Source organism: Lactuca sativa, chromosome 9, assembly GCF_002870075.4.
Source record: "Lactuca sativa cultivar Salinas chromosome 9, Lsat_Salinas_v11, whole genome shotgun sequence".
Classification (NCBI taxonomy): domain Eukaryota; kingdom Viridiplantae; phylum Streptophyta; class Magnoliopsida; order Asterales; family Asteraceae; genus Lactuca; species Lactuca sativa.
Genome location: NC_056631.2, coordinates 73,243,886 through 73,257,137, shown reverse-complemented (window position 1 = coordinate 73,257,137; position 13,252 = coordinate 73,243,886). Strand labels below are relative to the sequence as shown.

The window sequence follows — 13,252 nt, the reverse complement described above, 5'->3', positions numbered from 1 at the left end:
CTTAGTAACGGCTAGAAAGGGCGATGTTCCTCCCATTATGACGCCCTTATTAGATGTCTTGTCACTAGGAACCCATTGCCCACACCCATCTCTATATAAAACATATTCTACACTTAAGTTATGATATAAAGAGGGTGGACGGTTTGTCTTCATGCGCGAATCACCAAGCAGACCATGAATCAATAAAGTTAAAAGTTTTAGACAATCTTACTTAAAATATTTGGTAAATAAGAAAAATTATGAATCATGAGTGATTTAGAAAAAAAGAAATTTGATCCATCATAGTCTTTTCATTTGAGTTTGGTTGTCATTTAATGATAAAGTTACAAAAAAGTGGTTTTTTATAATACAATAATTTGTTTTTGGTCATTTTAAAATTATAATCCGCGTCATCGTAACAACTTACACTAAATTGCCTCTGCTAATTTGTTTTACATAGAAGGTAAATTACGGAAAATTAGTAAAATTTTAGAAATGACAAAGTTTGAACTATTGGACTCCTATGTGAATATTTTAAAGAATTAACTCATGTTCATCATTTTGTGATTGCATTTTATATATTTAACTCATGATCAAATATTTTTTGTATTATATTACAGACAAAATTGCAAAAATAGTCTTTGTGGTATGTATTTTTTGTGGGTTTTAATTCAAACATCGACTTTTTTGGTTTCGTGGTTCTTTTGAGATAGTTTCATTGCGTTTTTTTGTCCCTATGAATAGTGAAATGACTGTAATACCATTATATTATTTATTTTTCATTTCTTTCATTTTTTTAAATCTAAATACTTATTTATTTATTTAACTAATTCAAAAAAATAAAAATATCTCTCTCTCTCTCTCTCTCTCTCTCTCTCTCTCTCTCTCTCTCTCTCTCTCTCTCTCTCTCTCTCTCTCTCTCTCTCTCTCTCTCTCTCTCTCTCTCTCTCTCGTACACACAATAAACAATCACCCTCTTCATCTTCTCCAATCATCATTCCCTAAAACTCAAAAGCTTACTGCAAGAATCAATTGTGTGTATGTAACTACATTGGGTTTGATTCCTTGGTCAAGCATTTCAGTGAACACATGGTGTGCACTAGACAAACCTAACACATGAACACAAACATCTGCAACAAAAAACCAAAATCTTTAAAGCTCAAGTACATACAATAAAAATTCCCACCAGATCTTTATTCCTTGGTCAAGCATTTCAGTGAACACATGGTGTGCACTAAACAAACCTAACACATGAACACAAACATCTGCAACAAAAAACCAAAATCTTTAAAGCTCAAGTACATACAATAAAAATCCCCACCAGATCTTTAAGAGCAATGCTTCTTCCCGTCTTTTCTCTGATATTTCTCCGACTCTAGATTAATAGGGTAAGTAAAACTACAAGAATCTTGTTGAAGATTTTCCCTTGAATTTTGTTAGAACCAGATTCCTCTTCATCTTCTTCCTCAGAAAACTCTTCTACACCTCTTCATCTTTAAAGCTTTCAGAACTATCTCTACATGCATCTCCCTCGTCGGAAAAACGATCTATTGGTACATAGTGTGCTCACCAACATACCGGTGTGACGTGCTAAACTAAATGGGTCAATAGAGACGTCAACGGACTTTAAACCCAAATTGAATTACCTACCAGACATGGAGCCTTCGGTGGTGGGTTTTCGAAGGTGACTTTAGATCCAGATGTAGGCCCTCCTGTCTTGTTCTCACAGTCATGTGTGTTCGGTGCTGAAATGGCGATAGCGGGGGTGGACGGCTGTATTTTCGGCATGTCTTCTCACAACTGTTCTAGCTTCGCTGGCGGCTGTGTGAGCTCGAACACAGGTAGCATTGAAGAGGTGACTGTTGGGGGTGATTAGTGATGGAGGATCAAGTGGGGTGAGGAGGTTGTGGCAACCTCTTGGCCTGTCGATTAGAGAGAGGGGGAGAGAGAGAGAGAGAGACCTATATTTTAATTTAATAAAACATTAAATTAAATAGAAAAAAGATTAAAAAAATATCAGGAGGGCATATTAGTCATTTCAGTTTAGCAAGGGACCAAAACCACAACCAAAATACCTCAAAAGGACCCACCAAATCAAATTCCGAAATATATTTGGAAAAAATTCGGATCTCGATTTCATTACAGATCTCAACTTTCCGATACATTCCAACATAACACTCCAACTCTCTGATTCTGATTCCAATCTCCGACATGCCAATCCAACTCTCCGATTCCGACACATTAATTCGAAACTCCGACTAAAAATATGGAAACCGATCACTATGACCCGATTGTTTTACGGGTAAGTCCTTTACTCCGACTTAAGATTTTTGTTTATATTCATCAAAAAATAGTGTGCTGGAACAAAACATTGCATTCCGGAATGCGAAGAACACCTCCGGAATGAACTCACCATGTTCTAGAGTACCAATATATGATGTCAGTGCATTAGGACCAACCCAAAATTAGTTTGGTTGTAAATAGAGTGTTATTATACATCCAAATCTAGTGTTCTGGAACATAAAATTGCATTTTGGAACGAGTCTGGAACACGATAAACAAGTATGGAACACGAGGAACAGGTCCAGAACACTAGAACATGTTTGTAATGTTGGTCAGTTTGCATTCTAGAGTTGGTTTATAACAACCTTTTTATTTGGAACACGACGGGGGTTTTGATGCATCCATTACACTGTCTTGTAAACCCAAAATAGGGGATATTCTTGCAGCATTCAAAGACAGACCGACATGCGAGACTATGTTCCAGAATTCATGTTTTCGGAGGTGGTTAGACATTCCTAATCTAGATAGGGATCATTTGCTTCAACATTACATCTTTTGCCTCAAAGTTATCACAAAGCCTTGAAGCAAAGTAAAGGAAATGGTTTTTGAGATTTGGGGTTAGGAGCTGCCTTTCGAGAAGAAAGAATTTTGTCTTGTCACCGACTTCCGCTTTGAAGATTATTTTTCTGCCTCCGGTTCCGACGCCACCTTCCGTTCCCATGTGTTTCCTATGGCCGCGAGGAATGTATTTGTCAAATTAGACTATGTGAAAAATGTGTTTGAGCATTCGCTTAATGATTTATCGGACGAGGATGCAGTCCATGTATGTCTTATATATATGTTAGAGAATGGGTTCAATGGGCGGTTGGCTAAACAACCTGTTTAGAGGAGTATTTCGCTTAGGTATCCGACTTTGATGAATTCAATAGGTATCATGTCGGTAATTTAAAATTACTAAATATAATTTAGGGTCATTAATTATCATTACCAATATTTTTTAGAAATTTAATTGTAAATTTTTTATGTCGGATATATCCATGGGGGAGAATAATTTTGGATCAATTGTGCTCACAACTAATTACTGTATTCAATAAGGTTGACAGACATATACATCCAGTCAAACCCAAAGACAAACAACCTCAAAAAATGACCTACACCCAAAGCGGCTTTTTATATGCTTTTAAGGTAAGTACATGTTTAACAAAAAAATTTTGTTTGCTAACATTCTATACATGATTTTTTTCAGATATGGATTCTTGAGACTTTTCCTATTAGCCGTTTGTTTGGTATTCGACAAGAGAATGTGATCCATCAGGTCGTTGCATGGTTGAAACTAAGGCCTTTATAAAAGACTTAGTGCAACCAGTTTTTGTAAATGAACGACGTATGGTTACTTATATACTTTAAGATTTTCTTTTATATGTATAATTTATGTTTATTTTTAATTTTATAATTTTGTTAGCAGGATAATAGACTTGTACAAAAGTTGAAGCCAACAGAAGCTGAGAGTCGTGCTGAATGGTGGATAGTTAGCTCAACGTGGATTTATCGCCCTAATTTTCTCGACACAAAAGTTCACATGGCACTTTCCCTGACAGTCTAACACCATCACCCAAAACGCTCCCTGCCCATGAGCCTCTACATAAGAAGGGACATATAGATGTTTCATCTCACCCGCCACCATCACCTCCGCCGATCGTTGAACCATTAATTGATAAGGACCAAATTATTACTGGCTTGCAAAATGAGGTTCGTTAATTGCAAAACGAGCTCAGTGAATGTCACGGTCATATGAGGTCACATGATAAGCATTTAACAGAGCATGACGCTACTTTAGTCATGCTTCTAAAAGTATCAATAAGACTCCTAAAGATGACGAAGGGGGTGGTTGTACACTGTTAATTATTTCACTCACATACAATTTTTATTTAACTTTATGGTCCTTATGTTTTTGCATCGTTTATAATTAAATACTATTGAAACGTACCGATACTTATCGTGCAAGATGTTGGTACCACAAAGTACAATGACAATGAAATATGAGAGCATGATTATGGGTTAGGCACATCCGAACAACCGCTGAATCACGGATATGAGCAACTGTCTGCATGTATTCAATCATCAGATGTAAAACAGATTCCGCTGGATGAATACAAAACGTCGCTGACAGCACCTCTTAGGTTTTCTATGCGGCAAAAAGTTATGTCCATATGGTATAAGTCCCCATGGATATAAATGAAGAGGAAAGTGTTGCATGCCAACAGCCAACACCGTTGGACAATCTTTTAGAACCAACCGTACACATTCTATGATGATTCACAGTTGTTTGCTCACCGTTTTTTTTACTGGTATCACGAAGATTAAATTTTGGACGCGCTTATATGCGGATAGTCACACAGGCTAGATGGAATGTGATGTAAGTTATATAATTATGTGTTCCTTACATATTACGGTTCTAATAATAATTCTTATTTTACTGCAAATATTTTGATTGGCAGCACATCATGATGTAGATCTCATTGTTGATAAACTGTAGAGCGGATGATGGTTGGTGGACGGCTGTACCGTCAACTTTCAATACTGATGCATTTGAATGGAGTGACTTGGTTGACGAATCTGTTTACCTAGCTTGGGAGACTATGATACAATATAATTGTTTTTGGATTACATTACCTAAGTAATAGTAATTTATAATATAATGTTATTTGATGATTAATTATTTCTAACCTTTTATGTAGCTTTACATCCCAATCAATATACCATATGCTCACTGGTTTTTGGATGATTTGGATCTGAAGACATTCAAAATGACTATATACGATGGTCATTGGAAGAGCGGCTATTGTTCATAAAATTAGGATTGGTTTATAGGTATGAGAGCCCGCATCCATATAATGCTAGTGGGTGTCAACTACTGAGGTATCGAACCAACCAATGCAATCTCACTTGAGAGTTTCAACATGACCCTCGAAAGGACCTCCGACGTACCACAACAGATTGATTGTAGATGGGATTGTGGGGTGTTTTTGTGTTGGTTGCTGGAGATGTTGATCATCGACAAATTGTGTTTTATAGAGGGTAAAAGTGGTCCATGGGCTATGTCATATCATAAACGACTGATGGATTTTTTTTTTGTACAAGGACAAATACCATTTGAACATTGTAATATTATTTTAAAGGGAAAATGACTCTTGAGGGTAATTAACTTTTGCGTTTGTACTCATTTGGTCCCTTTTCTTTTTTTTTTTTTGTATTCAATATACCATCGAACTTGTTGTTCGTGTTTACCATAGCCCTTTTGACCGGCTTTTGACCTGTGATAGCCGGTCAAAGGGCTATGGTAAACACCAACAACAAGTTCGATGGTATATTGAATACAAAAAAAAGAAAAGGGACCAAATGAGAACAAACGCAACAGTTGGTTACCCTCCTGATTCATTTTCCCTTTACTCATTTACAACAAATCCCACATCATCTCCTACTGATATTAATAACTTTTATGAGATTCATTCTTGCTTCTCTTCAAAACATAACCTACGAAAGGACATTATTCATACATGTACAACTTTGTAATGCACTTGAATATTTATTAGGGGAATCTTGACTAAGCAGGCGCATTTCATGACTACATTTACATTTCAATCAAATGATTTATCGTATCATGGATTCTAGACAAGTCTACAAACGAGTGGAATCATAAGTGCTATGATTTTTGAGTTTACTTAGCTTTAAGATCGAACTCATGGGATAAGATACAACATCAATATGGTGTATTGTACATATTGATGTTGTATCTTATCCCATGAGTTCGATCTTAAAGCTAAGTAAACTCAAAAATCATAGCACTTATGATTCCACTCGTTTGTAGACTTGTCTAGAATCCATGATACGATAAATCATTTGATTGAAATGTAAATGTAGTCATGAAATGCGCCTGCTTAGTCAAGATTCCCCTAATAAATATTCAAGTGCATTACAAAGTTGTACATGTATGAATAATGTCCTTTCATAGGTTATGTTTTGAAGAGAAGCAAGAATGAATCTCATAAAAGTTATTAATATCAGTAGGAGATGATGTGGGATTTGTTGTAAATGAGTAAAGGGAAAAATGAATCAGGAGGGTAACCAACTGTTGCGTTTGTTCTCATTTGGTCCCTTTTCTTTTTTTTGTATTCAATATACCATCGAACTTGTTGTTGGTGTTTACCATAGCCCTTTGACCGGCTATCACAGGTCAAAAGCCGGTCAAAAGGGCTATGGTAAACACCGACAACAAGTTCGATGGTATATTGAATACAAAAAAAAGAAAAGGGACCAAATGAGTACAAACGCAAAAGTTAATTACCCTCAAGAGTCATTTTCCCTATTTTAAACAAACCCCTTAAGTTTATGTATTATTAGTTTTTTGTTGATTTTTAAGATTACATTTGCATTTTAGATTTTATAAAAACAAAACTTATACAAAAAGAACAAAACACATTTTACACATAAAAATAGAAAAAAAAAATCTATTTTGGAACCAATGTTCATAATCCTACTCCGATTTTCCGAAAACCTCTCTGTAATGATATATTCCGCACAAAGTGGTTATTTTACAAAAAAAAAATGTCGTTTTTTTTTAGATAGTTTATTTATATTAGTTAGATTACTTAATTTTCTTTTATTTTTGTGTGTTCTGCTCGGGTCCGAGTAACCTACTAGCCCGCCTCATCTAGCCTAAATTCTCTCTCTCTCTCTCTCTCTCTCTCTCTCTCTCTCTCTCTCTCTCTCTCTCTCTCTCTCTCTCTCTCTCTCTCTCTCTCTCTCTCTCTCTCTCTCTCTCTCTCTCTCTCTCTCTCTCTCTCTCTCTCTCTCTCTCTCTCTCTCTCTCAATTTGACAAAGTTTTAATTTGTTTTACAAGTCCCTAAATGTTTTTTTTTTCCATATTGACTTAGTTTTATAATTTTATTCCAAAAAAATTTCAAAAAATAATTTGGATAAAAAAAATTGTGATTTTTTATATGTTTTTTTAAAACTTACTATTTTTTATAAAAAGATAACATGTTTTGTTTATAACTTTTTCATGAATTTGTTTTTATAAAACTAGTTTTTATTTTAATTTTTTCACACATACATTTTTATGCACATATTTTTAAAAGATTTTTCTGTTTTTATATAGTAGCTACTATATAAATTTAAATTTTATATTTTTTTACATATATTCGTTTTCATACCTGTAAGTTTATATCACTAACCAAAAGAACATTTTATGTATAATTAATCATAAACTTACTGTAAATCATATCTTAATTTTGAAACTAATTAAACCGACGTAATCATTTTTAGGGTTCCCGCTTCATCATACTAAGATATATGCATTCCTAATTACATGTATACCGATGTAATCTTTTAATAATAATATATTTAATGGGTACTTAGATCTAATAAATTGTTAAATATTTTATGTACTTGTTTGTAGCCACCATGAAATTATCACAAGTTTGAAGAAAGACGTCAATTAGATATTTAGAACAACAAAAAGAAGATAATAGCAAACCATATAATTTAGCATTTGCTTGTATATATATATATATATATATATATATATATATATATATATATATATATATATATATATATATATATATATATATATATATATATATATATATATATATATATATATATATATATATATAAATATTAATTAAAGTTTTTAATAAAAGTAACCCAATGAATTAATCATTTCCCTAACATCAATCAAAACCTTCCTACTTGTTAGCTAAAACATATTTTCAACAAATGTTTTTTTTTTCTTGGAAGATGTTCATGGCAAATTTGTCCATATGTTGTCATCGTCTTCGGTTTTTATGCGTTTGATCTGTGGAACTATCTGTAATTTTACATATAGTTATAAATATTAGCATCCATTTTTAATAATAATAATAATAATAATAATAATAATAATAATAATAATAAATATACCTGATCTTCTTGTGGCAAAGTGGATGGGTGGAGGCGAAATTTTGTGATTCTTGGTTCAATGCTTATGTTTGGGTCCAAATAATCTAATTAAGTTAAAATAACATTAATCAAATTGTAAGAAAAGAGAATTAAAAAAATATAGAATTATAGATGCCTCAAAATATCTTCTCCTAAAGCTTCGATCGAATTAATATATATCATGTACAATAATCGTACATATATTAGCCGATTGATTGATTAGAAGGAATATCATGATCATGATTGAAGATTCATATGCCTCAGATACATTCATTTCCACTACTTACGTTTACTTATATAGAAATTCAAATTATAATAAGTTTATCAACTTCTGCAAATACTAAAAAAGATCTAACAAGCTTAATTCAATTTCAGCGTGTGTTTTTCACAAATAGAAATAAAATAAATTGAAATTCTACCTCAGTTTTTGATCGAGTAGTTAGATCATGATTCATGATAATTGATAAATCAGCTGATCAAAATTCATACACGTAATTTTCTGTTATGATTCAAATTGGAAGTATTGTTTATTGGGAACTACCTGCCGGAAAATTCCTTTTTCTTCTCTTCGTAGCAGTTGTCGCCGTCGTCATCCGCTTCGAGTCTAACGTCGATTCGCAACTATCCGGCACGTACCGATCCATCGGAAGAAAAACGCGATCGTCGCTGTTCTCCAGCATTGTTCGAACGAACGAAGCCTCTAGAGATTTCAGGAAATGAAGGTGCCTCTCGTTCGTCCATCGATGATCGTTGTAAGCTCTTTTTGCATCCATTACAAGTTTTAGATCCACGGATTCCGGCAACCGTCGGAAAATACTTCCGGCGAGCGATTATTTTGGGTTGGAGAGATATGGCGGATCCGCTTTTTATAAGGGCGGTTTCACTTTATAGCTCCCTTTTGCACATTCCCACGCGCTAGAGAATTTGAAGCTTTTCTTACACGCCCGATGGAGATATACACGTGTCACGATGGATGCATAGCTACGTCGATATTAGAGCGATTGCAACACATTTTCGTGCTCAAGAGACTACGAAAACAAAGCCGCATAAAATATCCGAGGATCGATGATCTTTTAATGAAAATCAATTAAATTATTTAATTACGTGTGAGATATTTTTTTGGTTGGATGAAAAGATCTTTGTAAACAAATAAATAGTGACGGTTAACCGATGTATATTTAATCTTCTAATAATAATATTTAATGGGTATTTAAATCAAGTTCGTGTCTTAAATATGAGAAAATTCATGAAATAACCAAAAGTTAGGGTGTGTTTTACAGAATTAACCATGAAATTTTGAGTTTTTGAAAATGATTACGAGATCCACTGAGGGGGCTCTACGGATCCCTTTAATCCTATGAAGAACGATGCACAGTACTGAAGAAATGACGTGGTACCACTAAATGACAAAAAAAATTGTGGCTATAATGGTTACGCAGAGGCGGCTCTGTAGATCTATAATATCTCTGAGGAACCATCGAAAACGGGTAAAATCGGAAAAATTGCGATACACAGAGGTGTACAATGGATCCACAAAGCCACCTCTGCAGAACCATTATAGCCACAATTTTTTTTTTTCATTTAGTGGTGTCATGTCATTTTTTCAGTACTGTGAATTGTTCCTCAAAAGATTAAAGGGATCTACAGAGCCCCCTCTCCGGATCTCGTGGTCATTTTCCAAAACTCAAAATTTCGTGGTTCATTCCTTAAAACACCCCCCTAACTTTTGGTTATTTCATAAATTTTCTCTTTAAATATTTTATGTATTTATTGCCAACAAGAAATTATCACAACTTTAAAGAACATCAATAGATCATTTTGGTGTTTCTTGTTGTAATAGTTCCTTAGAGCCTTTATTAAATGTGTGAGTTTGGAATGTGTTACTGTGAGTTGAAGTATCTTCTTTCATAAAAAGGTTTTTTCTTTTCGTGACATATAAACGGGGGGAGATAATTGGCGTGCGTTTCTCTTTTCTTGTGGTTTTGTATGAATATAATTGGAGAGTGTCGAAAAAAGTGGAATTAATCTTCTTCAAGATCCATTGAAATTGTTGTTGGGATATTTTAAAGAATTGATGGGTTGTTCTTAAAGTACATCTTATGAAAATATGTTATTGTTGTGGGTTGATCTTGAAAGTACATTGATATCGATGGGATTGTTATTTAAAGCACATTGATATTGTTGGATTGATTTTGAAAGTATATTTTTTAGAACTGTTTAGAAACTCACCTATTACTTTGCTCCTAAATCTTACATCATCCATCCGCAACGAAACTTAAACCTTCAACATTTAGTTTAGGGGCACATACATGTCTACAGTTAGGCCAAAGGCCATTTGGTGATCTTGAAAGTATATTGCTAGAATAAAAGTTCAAAATAGATTGGTATTATGGGAATGATCTTGAAAGCACATTGATATTGACATAAGATTTGGAGAATACATTGATATTATTGGGTCATTAAGGAAAGTTTATTGCTTTTTTAAATGGTTAAGTTTTGTAGGGGTTTCGCTCTCTTAGTTGTCCCTCGTGCCTAGATTTTGTAAATTAATGTCTTGTGGCGTTTGTTTCGGATAGTTAACATTTTGTTTTTAGGATTAGTAATATTTTCGGTCTTTTATTTTAAAAATAATATTGATTTGTTGTTCGAACAAAAAAAAATACAAACCAATACAAACTAGAGAATTTAACATTTCTTGGTATATATTTAAATAAATGTTAATCTAAGTTTTTAATTAAAATTAACCCAATGAATTAATACTATCCCTAACATCAAACAAAACTCCCTATACATGTTAGCTAAAACATACTTTCGATAAATGTTTTTTTTGGAAGATGTTCATGGCGAATTTGTCCATTTATTGTCATCATCTTCGGTTTTTATGTGTTTGATCTGTGGAACTACCTGCAATTTTACATATAATTATAGATATTAGCATCCATTTTTAATAATAATAATAATAATAATAATAATAATAATAATAATAATAATACCTGATCATCTTGAAGCATAGCGGATGGGTGAAGGCGTAATCTTTTGACTTCGTCCAAATAATCTAAATAATTTAAAATAAAATTAAACAAATGTAAAAAAGAGACAATAAAACAAATAAAATGGAAGATGCCTCAAAATAAAAGATGCTTCTTCTATAAAATAAATTGGAATATATGATTTAATGACTTATAAAATAATTATAAGGGATTGTACTTTATATAAATGAATTTTTAAATTTTTAAATATCTTCTCCTAAACGAACATATATCATGTACAATAATCGTACATATATTAGCCGATTGATAAAGTGGAAATATCATGATTCATGTGTGTCAAATACATTCATTTTCATATTAGTAACTAGAGAAATTAAATTGATTCAAATTATAATCCAAGTAAAATTCTTAGAAATTCAAATTATAACTGCATCAACTTCTGCAAATATTGCAAGATACAACCAACTTCAGCATCTGTTTTCCACAAATAGAAATAAAATATTTGAAATTCTACTTCATTTTTTGATCAAGTGGTTAGTTAGATCATGATTCATGATAAATAAACTGATCATACATGTAATTTTCTGTTATGATTCAAATCGCAAGTATTGTTTGAGAACTTAACCAGTATTGTCGACGATGCATCTGATTTATATTTTTATCAAACATACCTGTCGGAAAATGCCTTTTTCTTCTCTTCGTCGTAGTCGTCGTCTTCGAATCTAACGTCGATTCGCAACTATCCGGCAAATACCGATCCATTGGAAGAAAAACGCGATTGTCGCGTTTCTCCAGCATTGTTCGAACGAACGAAGCCTCTAGAGATTTCAGGAAATGAAGGTGCCTCTCGTTCGTCCATCGATGATCGTTGTAAGCTCTTTTCGCATCCATTTCAAGTTTAAACCCACGGATTCCGGCAACTGTCGGAAAATATTTTTCCGGCGAACGATTATTTTGAGTTGGAGAGATACGGCGGATCCGCTTTTATAAGGACGGTTTCACTTTATTATTCTCCATTTTTTCTTTTCCACGTTACGGAAATGCAAATTGTAATGTTTCACGCGCTAGGGGAAGTGCAGTGTTAGATACGCGCCAGGTAAATGTGTACACGTGTCATGGTAGCATGTTTAGGGAAGTCGGTATTGGAGCGAGTATAAAACAGTTTCCAAATCGAGAGAGATGTGAAAATGACTGGATCGTTTATTTTTGGATTTTAAAATAATTGAATTATATTATTTTTTTATTATTATAACTTTATAAGAGATATTTTTCAGTTTGGAAGAAAATATCTTGTAAAGAAAATATGGTGCTGTTTCACCCCTTTCAAGACAGCTGATGAAGCATCTCATTATCTTTTAATTGGTGCAAAGATAAGGGAACTCTTTTTATTGTAACCGGGGGATTGAAAGTCATTCTCCTTTTAAATATGTCATTAATCAGTGTCTATATTTTTCTCATGATGAGCTCATTCGTACTTAAGAAATGTTTTTTTATATATAATAATTTGTGTTTAAAATATTATATTATATAATTCTATTAAACATAAAATATTATATAGATATAAATTGTTGCATTCGAATTACTTTTTTTTTTTTTTTTGTGTATTTTTAGTTACTTGCTAAGCTTGTGGCAATTTTATATAGAAAAATCTTACAACAAAGTTTCAAATTAAAATTTGTTTATGAAAAATTATGAATTACCGGTAAAAACAACGATTTGGTTCTTTTTTCTCGGTTTACCGATTTCATTACATATCCGGTTCTATTAAAGTCTCATTAATTTATCATAATTTACGAATAAGTATCAAATTAAAATGGGAAAATGACTCTTAAGAGTAATTAACTTTTGCGTTTGTACTCATTTGGTCCCTTTTCTTTTTTTGTATTCAATATACCATCAAACTTGTTGTTGGTGTTTACCATAGCCCTTTTGACCGGCTTTTGACCTGTGATAGCCGGTCAAAGTGTTATGGTGAACACAAATAACAAGTTCGATGGTATATTGAGTACAAAAAAAA

At 33.0% G+C, this 13,252-nt stretch overlaps 2 protein-coding genes across 2 annotated transcripts; both read right to left on the bottom strand.

The window, feature by feature from the left end:
- Positions 1 to 7,975: 7,975 nt before the first annotated feature.
- Positions 7,976 to 9,113, bottom strand: LOC111901767 (uncharacterized). The gene is made up of 3 exons (XM_023897641.3): positions 8,787 to 9,113; positions 8,228 to 8,310; positions 7,976 to 8,135 (listed from the first exon to the last, which is right to left on the bottom strand). Exons 1-3 carry the CDS (start codon positions 9,016 to 9,018, stop codon positions 8,070 to 8,072), a joined length of 381 nt encoding a protein of 126 aa, XP_023753409.1. The 5' UTR covers positions 9,019 to 9,113; the 3' UTR covers positions 7,976 to 8,069.
- A 1,784-nt stretch (positions 9,114 to 10,897) lies between these two features.
- Positions 10,898 to 12,210, bottom strand: LOC111901766 (uncharacterized). Its single transcript, XM_023897640.3, has 3 exons — positions 11,907 to 12,210; positions 11,239 to 11,300; positions 10,898 to 11,149 (listed from the first exon to the last, which is right to left on the bottom strand). Exons 1-3 carry the CDS (start codon positions 12,124 to 12,126, stop codon positions 11,084 to 11,086), a joined length of 348 nt encoding a protein of 115 aa, XP_023753408.1. The 5' UTR covers positions 12,127 to 12,210; the 3' UTR covers positions 10,898 to 11,083.
- Between the last annotated feature and the right edge of the window lie 1,042 nt (positions 12,211 to 13,252).